Source organism: Scyliorhinus canicula, chromosome 10, assembly GCF_902713615.1.
Source record: "Scyliorhinus canicula chromosome 10, sScyCan1.1, whole genome shotgun sequence".
NCBI lineage: Eukaryota > Metazoa > Chordata > Chondrichthyes > Carcharhiniformes > Scyliorhinidae > Scyliorhinus > Scyliorhinus canicula.
The window spans coordinates 177,019,419-177,031,599 of NC_052155.1; the positions used below are offsets into that span (position 1 = coordinate 177,019,419).

At 47.0% G+C, this 12,181-nt stretch overlaps 1 protein-coding gene across 1 annotated transcript in view; it reads left to right on the forward strand.

Moving 5' to 3' along the window:
- The window catches only part of LOC119972800 (collagen alpha-1(XXII) chain-like), a 68,177-nt gene that overhangs the window by 25,587 nt on the left and 30,409 nt on the right, over positions 1–12,181 (forward strand). The window contains exons 9-15 of the mRNA XM_038810216.1: positions 577–630; positions 1,433–1,486; positions 1,590–1,643; positions 7,684–7,737; positions 7,858–7,911; positions 8,077–8,130; positions 8,724–8,777. Of these exons, the coding sequence (XP_038666144.1) occupies positions 577–630; positions 1,433–1,486; positions 1,590–1,643; positions 7,684–7,737; positions 7,858–7,911; positions 8,077–8,130; positions 8,724–8,777 (378 nt within the window). The remainder of the gene's footprint in view (positions 1–576; positions 631–1,432; positions 1,487–1,589; positions 1,644–7,683; positions 7,738–7,857; positions 7,912–8,076; positions 8,131–8,723; positions 8,778–12,181) is intronic.

Here is a 12,181-nt window from a genome sequence, read left to right on the forward strand (position 1 = left end):
AGATAGCAATCTGATACAGAGTACGTTATCGTGGAGCCTGCTAACTAGTCCTCTGGAACTTGTTCCCAGCACTGACTATTTACATGTATGACTTATTACCCTCTCAATCCTCTTTTCCACGTATGTCTCCCCTTATATCGGAGTCACAGGTCACATGACCTTGGTCTGGAGCCCGCATGGTGTGTCTGTACCACCACCTGCTGGTTGGAGGATGCACATCTTCCAACTATGATATAGCCCACAGGCATATCACCACAAGGAAGGGAGATGCCAAGGCCCATAATGAAGGAAGTTGCTAAGATTAGTTGCGGTGGGCAAGTACAATGGAAATGCTTGGGTAAATAAAGAGTAGTCATTGGATCATGTAACATTTAAAAGTACTGGGGTGATTGGCTTTGCAGATGAATAAACAAGCCCAAAGTGTGGGGTGGGGGTGGGGGTGTGAGAAGAGATAATGGCAGGGAACAATCCTTTTCGGTAAATTTTAAAACAATTCTGGTACCTACAGAGGAGAAACTTGATTGCTGTCCATGTTTGCAATGGATGCTAAAATTCAATGATTTGTATATGTCGTAGGGTTACCGAGGTTTTAAAGGCGCCCAAGGAAGACGAGGTGACCCAGGACCAATGGTAAACTTCAAATGTAATACTTAATAAATGCAGTCCATGACTTGTAAGAGAGGGCGTACGCCTTATATCAAGAGATCGAGATTTTTTTAGAGGTTGTATTCTTTATTTCTGAGTCCAACCAGGAAAACCACAAAGATCCCTAATTTGACCATTACTTAAGTTGATCTTAAGCGAGTCTATGATGTGGCGTCTCAGAGACCATGGACACGGTTACAAATGAGTTTCCAATTGCTATTGAAAGACCACCCTACACCCCCCAGCGCACCCTCATCTCTTTGCTGAAAAGATGCGGAGTGGACATCAAATCAAGACAGGGTTAGATTTAATTGGAACAGTCTTACATAACTACTGACACTTATACCCACAGTAATCAAATTGTGAATAGAAACATTTGTTAGTGAAACCTTGAAATCCTGCAAAGGGGCTACTAACACGTGTATCAATGTGCTAGTGTTAGGAGAATTCTTAGTATGCAGGGTGGGTGGAAGGGTTACTTAGTTTTGCTAATCGATGTGTTTACATTGATTATGGCAACTACTTCTAATTTTCAACTAAAGTAAAAGTAGAAAATCTGAAGGTGAAAAGAAAGAGAAAGAAGAATTGGATAAATAAAAGATGCTTCAATAGATAGAGAGGAAGTAAATGGAGCCCAGAAAATGGCCTCGCTATGAAAGTCGTTGGTCATGCTAAATTACATTGCGTGCTTATCAATAAAAAAAATGTTTGTCTTGTTTGCTGGTGAAACTGTGGTGTCCCAGGATACGTCTTTTGTACATTACACCTATAATTTTATGTCTTCCAGGGTGAAGAAGGTGAAGAAGGTTCTCATGGAGATTCGGGTTACTCGGGAGCTATGGTACACCTGTATCCCTTTGTTCAAAAAGACTTGAAAAGTATTGGACCACGTTTTCCTTTATATTGTGTAGAAATCTTAAAATAAAACTGGTCTTGCATTATAGGGCGATCCTGGTCCCCGTGGTGAGAAAGGTGTGCCTGGAGAACAAGGAGAAAAGGTACCAAGACAATATTGTACAGAGGAAAGAGCTAAGATTATGGGCGCCAACTCGTGGGAGGCTTTGGTTGACTATAACTGATGGACGTTTGGTACATATTTGGCAGCACGGTAGCATTGTGGATAGCACAATTGCTTGACAGCTCCAGGGTCCCAGGTTCGATTCCGGCTTGGGTCACTGTCTGTGCGGAGTCTGCACATCCTCCCCGTGTGTGCGTGGGTTTCCTCCGGGTGCTCAAGTTTCCTCCCACAGTCCAAAGATGTGCAGGCTAGGTGGATTGGCCATGATAAATTGCCCTTAGTGTCCAGAATTGCCCTTAGTGTTGGGTGGGGTTACTGGGTTGTGGGGATGGGGTGGAGGTGTTGACCTCAGGTAGGGTGCTCTTTCCAAGAGCCGATGCAGACTCGATGGGCTGAATGGCCTCCTTCTGCACTGTAAATTCTATGATAATATTGGGGAACAAGGTATCAATATATTCACTTCTGTGCTATACGTAGAATAACAAGAAACTGTAGTGAAAAACCAAATTAGATTTTCTCAGTTTAATTATTAAAATGTATTATTAAAAAGGCATGAGCATTGATGTCCACACCCACATTATACTAAAATTATTGAAAAGGAAAATATGCCATTGCTGGCTGTTATTATTGAATTAATCTTTGATCTTTGTACCCACACATCCCTGATATCAAAGTGCCAACGTTCACAATTTTAGAAGAAAAGATAATTTCAGTAACTTGAGGAAACCAGCGGTAAGAGAACAGAGGTATATTTAACTATATACAATATTCTGTTCAAGGCAGCAACTTGCTCCGAGTCCAGTCCTTGCTGGGAGATCTAACCACACCAGGCCCGGCTTTGGGCCGGCTTTTATGTGGATTGTAACAAGCTTCAGCAGGGTGGCCTGGGAAGCTTGTTACTCATGAGTCCTACAGGGAGATCAACAATGGTTTCACTGTGGTCCTTGTGGGGGCTATAACACCCCTCCCCCATCCCCAAAGTCCCAATGTCCCCTTCAGCTGCCAATGGTGGGGGCCGTCTACATAGCTTTGCCCGGGGCTGTGCTTCCGCCTCTGGCGGCCCTGGTTCGGGTGGAGTGTATCGGTTTGTCGACTGCCGTTTCCCGGCCGACTTCTGAAGAGTTATTGGCAGCACCTCAGTCCCGGATGCAATGTTGTCTGCAGGTATGGACACTTCTGTGCCCATTTCTGATCCAGAGTCATCTTCCTGCTGATGGACCAGGAGCCTTGATTCAGACGCCTGGGTCTCCTGGTTGAGGGGCGGTTCCTGGCAGAGATAAGACATCAATATATGTAGAATAACAAGAAATTTCAATGAAAAATAAAATTATGCTTTCTCAGTTTTATTATTTTAGACATGGTATCCATAAAGTTGAGAGTTGCAAACAATTCATCGGTCACTGGTGGGGATGGGGCACTCATGGCAAAGGCAGACGACTGATGGCATCGGCAATCTGCGTACTCTGCCAGTGCTTTTGCTGAACTCTCCCCTGAACCTAAACTTAGTACGAGACCGAACCCAGCACGACTCATGGGAACCAAAGTGCCCCACAATTGCGGGCATAGAATGCATTCCCTGAGTGAAATTGCCACCCTGGCGCCATCCAGTCATGGTGCTTCTTCTGCGTCTCTTGCTGCATCTTCACCTTCCTGCCGAGGCTCGAAAATATGGGACTCAACTGGGTTCCCAGTCATCGGCTCATCAACAGTTCCGCAGCGGTGACTGCCGTTGTCACTTGTGGGAACCGCGCTGGCTGCATGTCCATGGAACCCGTGGATTTATTTTTTAATGTCCCTTTGAAGGTCTGTTCCACTCTTTTCCCCAGGCCGTTGGAGAAGGGATGAGATGGGGCGGTTTGAATACGCCAAATGCCATTTTGTTTTGTTAACCGGGCAAATTTTTCGCTAGTGAATGGCACCCCATTATCTGTTACCAGGACCTCAGGGATCCCATGGGTGTTAAATGAGCCCCATCGCCTTTCTATCATGGCCGTGGATATTGTTGAAGTCATCCTGTACACAACTAGTCACTTCGAGTGGGCATCCACGATGACAGGGAGCATGGACCTTATGAACAGTCCCGTGAAATCCGCGTGTAGATGCACCCATGGCCGCCCTGGCCATTCCCAGGGATGAAGATCCTGCAGCAGGGACTCCTGACCCAGTGATGGGATGACTACAATATGAGCTCCCTACAATATGATAGGTCTTCCACGCTGAGTTTTGCAAACTTCTGGGCAAAAGGCCAGAGTGCTAGAGGAAGGGCCCCTTTTCTCTGCTGCTCAGCTGCCTGAGGTGAGGTTTTCCCAGTCCCAGATCACGCTGTGCCATGCGTGCACCTGAGAAGCTGTCACTGGCATGGTATCCATAAAGTTGAGAGTTGCAAACACTTCATCAGCCATTGGTGAGAATGGGGCACTCACAGGCAATGGCTGACGGCTGAGGGATCGCAATCTGCGTACTCCGGCGATGTCGAAATAAACATTCATACGGAGTGAGCTGAAGGGCCCTACGTTGAATTCTAGCCTCTGCGACGAGTGGGATTCCCTCATCCTCCACGTGGGTGTAGCCGGCTAGGCCAACATTTATTGCCCCTCCCTAGAGAAGGTGGTGGTGAGCTGCCTTCTTGAACCGCCACAGTCTCTGAGGTGTAGGTACTCTCACAGTGCTGTTTGAGAGGGAGTTCCAGGATTTTGACCCCAGCAGCAGTGAAGGAACCAGCAATATATTTCCAAGTCAGGATGTTGAGTCAGTGGAGGGGAATCTCCAGGTGGTGGTGTTCCCATGTATCTGCTGCTCTTGTCCTTCTAGATGACAGTGGTCATGAGTTTGAAATGTACTGCCTAAGGAGCCTTGGGGAGTTTCTGCAGTGCATCTTGTAGATGTTGCACAAGGCTGCCACTATTTGTCAATGTTTATGGAAGGGGTAGCAATCAGGTGGGCTGCCTTGACCTGGATGGGGTCGAGCTTCTTGAATGTTGTTGGAGCTGCACTCATCCAGGCAAGTGGAGAGTATTCCATCACTTGTGCCTTGTAGATGGTGGACAGGCTTTGGGGAGTCAGGAGGTGAGTTACTCACTGCAGCATTCGTAGCCTTTAACCTTCTCTGGTCACCTCTGTATTTATTTGGTTAATTCAGTTCAATTTCTGGTCAATGGTAACCCCCTTATCTACCTGTCTTGCTACCTTCATGGATCTGTGGAGAGACAGCCTAAGGCCCCTCCACACTTCTCAATGCCCTATCATGTGTAATCCCTTTCCTTATTTGTCTTCCCTCACGCTACCTCAAACTTCTCAAAATTAAATGCCATTTGTCACTTTTCTGCTGAACTGATTAACCAATTGGCATCTTCCTGCATTTAGTTTTCTTCTTTACGATCAACCATATGATCAATTTGTGTATCATCTGCATACTTCTTAATCATGCTTCCTAAATTTAAGTCGAAATCATTGATTAGATATCATGAAAAGCAAGGGACCAAGAGACAATGGAGCCTCATTGTAAACAACCTTCCAGTCACAAAAATGCCCTTTATTCATTGCCCTGTGCTTACTGCCACTAAGCCAACTTTCCCATGGGTTCCATAGGTTCTTAGTTTTCTGACTCGTTGCCATAGAGTTTCATAGAATTTACAGTGCAGAAGGAGGCCATTCGGCCCATCGAGTCTGCACCGGCTCTTGGAAAGAGCACCCTACCCAAGGTCAACACCTCCACCCTATTCCCATAACCCAGTAACCCCACCCAACACTAAGGGCAATTTATCATGGCCAATCTACCTAACCTGCACATCTTTGGACTGTGGGAGGAAACTGGAGCACCCGGAGTAAACCCACGCACACACGGGGAGGATGTGCAGACTCCGCACAGACAGTGACCCAAGCCGGAATCGAACCTGGGACCCTGGAGTTGGGAAGCCATTGTGCTATCCACAATGCTACTGTGCTGCCGTGCTGCCATGTTAGACTTTGTCAAAAGCCTTGCTAAAATCCATATCAATAACCTCATCAGCCCTCTGTGCCACTTCCTCAAAGATTCCCATCAAGTTGATCAGACATAAAATTCCAGGAAAAAATCCAAACTGACCAATTGGCATCTTCCTTGATTAATCTCGGTCTTTCTAAATGATGATTAATATTGTCCCTCAGAATGCTCTCTAATATTTTTACCTGACCAAAGTTAGGCTGACTAGCCTCCAATTACTTGCTCTATCTCTTCTTCCTTGTTTTAAACAACAGTACAACGTTAGCTGTCCTCAAATCCTCCAACATAAGGCTGCAGCCAGAGAGGATTGAATAAGGCAGCAGGGTAGCATGGTGGTTAGCATAAATGCTACACAGCTCCAGGGTCCCAGGTTCGATTCCCGGCTGGGTCACTGTCTGTGTGGAGTCTGCACGTCCTCCCCCTGTGTGCGTGGGTTTCCTCCGGGTTCTCCGGTTTCCTCCCACAGTCCAAAGATGTGCGGGTTAGGTGGATTGGCCATGCTAAATTGCCCGTAGTGTCCTAATAAAAGTAAGGTTAAGGGTGGGTTGTTGGGTTACGGGTATAGGGTGGATACGTGGGTTTGAGTAGGGTGATCATGGCTCGGCACAACATTGAGGGCCGAAGGGCCTGTTCTGTGCTGTACTGTTCTATGTTCTATGATGTTAGAGTCTCTACTCTTTCTTCCCTTTCTTCTCTCAGCAACCTCCATTCATTTTAGCTGGTCAGACGATCCTTCCACTTCCAAATATATCAGACCTCTTAATGTTTTCTCTCTCACTGTTTAAACTTCATGAAGGCCCGCTTCGCTGGCCCCTCGCCTGAGGTGTGGTGATCCTCAGGTTAAATCACCATGCTCTCCCCCCTCAAAGGGGAAAGCAGCCTATGGTCATCTGGGACTATGGCAACGTTACCTTTTTACCTTTATACTTCATACTCCTCCTTAACTACAATGTCTACATGGTCCCCCTCTTTTGTGAAGGTGGACACAACTGTGTTCATTAAGAACCATGGCCACATCTTCCACCTCCATATACAAGTCACCTTTTTGGCCTCTAATTAGTTATCCTCTTACTCTTTTTGTATTTATAAAAACAATTATTAGGGAGCCAAATTAATTGTAAGTCTTCATTATGACCCATTTCTAAATAACGTACATTATATGTAGTATTAGATACATACTGTACATAGGGACAAGCAGCTTACTCTGCAGTTACACTTGGCTCTCAGTCTGGGATCTTCACAATGAACAAAACCTGCTGTGGGCTGGGGGAAAAGCCTTGTGGGTGTTTGAAGAGAGCGCAAACGTGTATGTGCACAAGTATGACCAGAGCCATCTTGGAAGATGCCAGAGAGGGGCAGGGACTTCCACACAGAGAAGGAGAGAAATTCAAATGCAGACCCTCTCGTATACAGCTCCTCGTGGTATTAACAGACCCCTGAGAGCAGGTTGCCCCTTGTGCGGATTAACCGAGAGACTATTAACAGACCTCTGAGAGCAGGTTGCCCCTTGTGCAGATTAACCGAGAGACTATTAACAGACCCCTGAGAGCAGGTTGCCCCTTGTGCGGATTAACCGAGAGACTATTAACAGACCTCTGAGAGCAGGTTGCCCCTTGTGCGGATTAACCGGGAGACTATGTGACATGAAAGCTAAGAAAGGGAAAAGTAGAAAGTTTTACTTGTACAGATTATGTTATACTCTAATCTATCTAGGGGAAGGCTTGTTTAAATCTATCAATGATGAAGAAATAATACACCTGTCGTTCTGAAAGATATTTTGCAGTATTTTCAATTTAGCCCTGGATGTGTAGAATTTGCAGGTCAGCCGCTTATTATAAAAGTGTTTGACTTTCCCTTCCATTGCTTTTAATAATGACCACTGCCTCACCACTGGCTTTATGATCTTGAAAATGACCTCCATTGTTTTGTAGATCTTTGGGGGAATTTACTTTGTGAAGATTCAGTCCAATTTATGCGTCAACAACATAAATGTGGTATCACATAATGAGATGATGTTTTTATTGACTACACATTGTAGGGTGCTGTTGGATTTTTAGGACCACGAGGAGAACTAGGACCCAGGGGTGAAATTGTAAGTACCTTAAAAAACACGCATTATTGTAAACTATGTCAAACTCTTATTAGCATCAACTTACATTATGAGAGTCATAATATTTACAAGACTGGACAATGACTTTTAACTTATCTGAAGGGTGAAATTGGAGAAGCTGGAGAAGAAGGAAGTGCTGGATCCTCTGGTGAATTGGTAAGTACTGTTTCAAAGAACTATCAGTTCAAGAATAAATGAATGCTTCCTACAGAAATTCTAAGTTAACAAGTCCATTGCCTCAAATCAGGAAGCAATTCGCAAGACTAGTCGACAGATAATGGAGTTAACCTCTGAAATAATTGTACTTGTTGTTTACAAAAGGGTTCTCCAGGAAACCCAGGACCACCAGGACTACAGGGCATCACGGGATTAAAGGTGATTTCCAACAAACTTCTTTTTGACAGCATCTGAGGGTAGTGTGGCGACTAGGGGATTTTCACAGTAACTTCACTGCAGTGTTAATTAAGCCTACTGGTGACACTAATAAAGATTATTATTGTTATAAATTGCATAGAGGAAACAGATTCAGAATATAACTTAAGAGTAAGCCTCATGGTTAGAACTTGATGACAAGAATATAAATTAGCGGAAATAACTTTGCAATAGATCTTTGAAAGAAACATTTACTTTTGCACTAGTGAAAACAGGAATATAGAGGGTAATATAAGGCTGGATATGAGAGTTAGGGTTCCAAAGAAATGGAAACTGTAAGAGTTAGGGTACAATATAGCTGAAAACCATAAAAGTTAAAGCACTATTCAGCGGAATATTATGAGGATAGTGTGAGGGTTTTTGTACTTTACAATCTGAGTTAAGATACTCTCTAGCTGGAGAGAGTGAGGGTTAAGGTATTATGTAGTTGGATAGTATGAGCGTTATGGTATGAGATTTCAATATAGCAAATTACTTTTCACAATTTTCTAATTCGCTGAATTGTTTACTTGCCTTTGTATCTCCAAATGTGACAGGGATTTCCTGGTGATCCTGGATTCTCGGGAGATATTGGGGAACCGGGAGATATGGTAAGTTTGGAAAATCTCAAATTCCATTTTCAGGTGATAAATTTAATAGAGTATATGAACTATTTTAAGATGACGCAGTCAAATCAGGATCTTTATTGCAATGGTTCTTCTTTAAATACACAGGGGCCGATTCTCCCAAATGGAGCCCAAGTGTTTGCGCCATCGTGAATGCCGTCGCGTTTCACGACGGCGCAAAACGGGCATGGGGACGACCTGTGGGGGCCAGAATGGCGCTGGGGCGGTTCACGCCGCTCCAGCCTCCCTTCCTGGCGCCAAATGGGTGCCACGCCAACCTCTGCATGCACAGTTGGGCCGCACCAACCTGCGCATGCGTGGGGACTTCTTCAGCGCGCCGGCGTTGGGGCATCGTGGCGCATTTATAGCGATTCTCCGGCCCGCGCGGGGCTCGGAGAATCGCCCCCACAATTTCCAGTTATTCTTACACAGAATAAAACCTTCTCATTCAGGAAGAAGTCCTATAAAACTGTCCATGGATAAAAAGAGAACATAAATATAAATTTTGTCAAGTGTTCTGGTCTGTGACTTGTTTATAGTCATGGAAAGATTAAGTGGAAACTGTTTTCTCCTGAGTCGAAAATGCAGTTTTACATCGGATCATTGGGGGCATAAAGACTTTGATCCTCCATTCCTTCACGTCGACAGGGTTCTCCGTTCCGGTTGCAGTGAATGGAGATTTGGATGAGTGCGGACTCGCAACGGAGAATCTCGCCCAAATACTCTCCAGCTATCCCTTGTTTAGCATTCCTAATGTGTTCTTAAAAAATGGTGTGCGAAACGAAAACGTGTTGTTCGTTCCTGCAGCTCCTGTAACTTACATCTTGGAACTTTTACATTAAAATCCTATACATGTCCCTACACATGGATCATGCAATGTTGATCTTTATTGCAAGGGTGATGGTATATAAAAATAGGGAGGTTTTGCTACAACTATACAGGGCGAGAACTTGGTGAGACCACACCTGTGTATAGCTTTGGTCTCCTTACTTAAGGAGAGATATAATTGCATTGGAAGCATTTCACAGAAGGTTCACTCAGCTGATTACTGGGATGAAAGAATCGTCTTTCGAGGAAAGGTTGAGCAGGTTGGGATTATGGGCGCGATTCTCCGATCGCGGGACAGAGTTTCCGCGCCGTCGTGAGCACCGTCGCATTTCACGAGGGCACGAAATAGGCGCGGGCACTAGCGATGCTGTCCCCCACAGGGGGCCAGCACGGCGCTGGAGCGGTTCACGCCGCTCCAGCCTCACTTCCTGGCGCACAGGGGCGGCGCCAACCCGCGCATGCTCAGTGGCGACACGCCAACCCGCTCATGCGCGGTGGCTTTACGGAACGTGCCGGCCGTGACGCAACATGGCGCAGGGGTTCTGGGGCCGGATGCGGAACAAAATAGGCCCAGGGTGGGGGGTGGAGAGGCCGGCCCGCCGATCGGTGGGCCCTGATCACGGGCCAGACCCCATCGGAGGCCACCCCCCTGGGGACAGAGCCCCCCTCCAACCCCACAGGCCACCCGCCAACCCTTCGCACAGAGTTCCCGCCGGCAGCAACCAGGTGTGGATGGTGGCAGCGGCACACTGCTTTTTCCGCTCGGCCCATCCGGGCCGGAGAATCGGCAGCCCGGCTTCGTACAGCGGCCCGCGACCGGCGCCGCACCAAACAAGTCGGCGCAAATAGCGCTAATTCTCCTCACCCATCCCCCACACCATGCAGCAGCCCCCCCACCCCTGGATTCCCTGGGTGCTCCCCCACCCCAAGAGGTGACCTTAACCACCCCTCCCCAGGACCCCTGTAATAGGGTGACCCCCAGGGAGCCCTGTAATAGGGGGAGCTCCTGCAAGGACCCCTGTAATTGAGGACCCCCCATGGATTCCAAGCACTAAGTAGATTCCAATCACTCAAGCGTGCAATTCCACTGCACTTACCTCTCTTTGATGTGGTCAATGTTTGCATACAATGGGGTTTCACCACACAGGCCACTGAAGCGTGAAAGCATACGAATGGATCAAAGCTGCAGATGGTTTGTACGAGCTGGCAATCACAGAACACCACAAAAGCTATGAATGGCTTGCAGATAGTGGATCTGTGGGAACCAGATGCAGGCACAGCTGCTCTCCCATCGAGGAATGGACACGTGGATATACAAGATAAGTATTACAGCTATAATGCTTCCCACTGCCCCCGTCTGGACTGCACTCTAGCTTCCAGACCAGGAGTTTCTTTTCTGGGGGTGTGGTCTGGTGCGCCTTAGTCAGGGGGAGGAGCTTCCTTTATTCAGGGGGTCTGGGGGGGATCCCCCTATCACAGGGGCCCATGGGGAGGTGGGGCAATTCGGGTCACCCAGGTAATCTGAGGGTTGTGGCTGCTGTGTGGTGGTGAGGGGGGGGGGGGTCGGGGCTGATTTATGATGCGGGGGAGGGGCAGCTGCCCCCCCATGGCCCACCACAATGTCCACCAAGTCAGGGCCATAATTGTAGAGGCCACAGGTTATCCGCACCCACGTGATTCCCAGCTGCAAGGACCGGAGAATGACTACGACCCGTTTGCATTTATTGACATGCTCCCGCTGGCGTGCGCCGCTGATCCTGATTTTGCCCCAATGCCGGATTCTCCATCCCATCAGGGAAAATATTCCAGGCGTCCCGGGGATGGAGAATCATGCCAATAAGATTCTGAGGGAGCCTGACAGGGTAGATGCTGAGAGGACATTGCTCTTTGTGGGTGTGGTGATTGCCCCTTTAAGAGCAACACAGCAGAGTAAGGGTCACATGACCGGTGTGGCCAATCGGGATTCAGTGTGTGAAATCATCCCATGGTGAGAAAGGCTCTTTGACATTTTGGGATCTGGCTGCAGCCATGAGGCTGGTGTACCATTTTTGTTATTAAATACCTTTTGTGTTCATTAATGAAATCTCTGTAAGTGCAGCTTTAGGGTGGGGGAATCTATAATTAGGGGGCACAGTTTAAAAATAAGGGACTTACCATTTAAAATGGAGATGAGCAGTATTTTAGTTCTCTGGAGGCCGTTAGACTTCGTTCTCTTCCACAGTGAGGAGCGGAGGCTGGGCCATTGAATATATTCAAGGCTGAGTTAGACAGATTTTTATTCTAAAATGGAATCAAGGTTTATGGGGGACAGGTAGAAATGTGGAGCTAAGACCAAAATCAGGTCATCCATGATCTTATTTGGACAGGGCTGGTTTAGCTCAGTGGGCTAGATAGCTGGTTTGTAATGCGGAACAAGGCCAGCAGCGTGGGTTCAGTTCCCGTACCAGCTGAGAATTCTGAATTCTCCCTTTGTGTACCCGGGCGGGCACTGGAATGTGGCAACTTCGGCCACTAGGCACCCGGGACCGCCCGCCCACCCATAGTGCCTGCAGACCCGAATG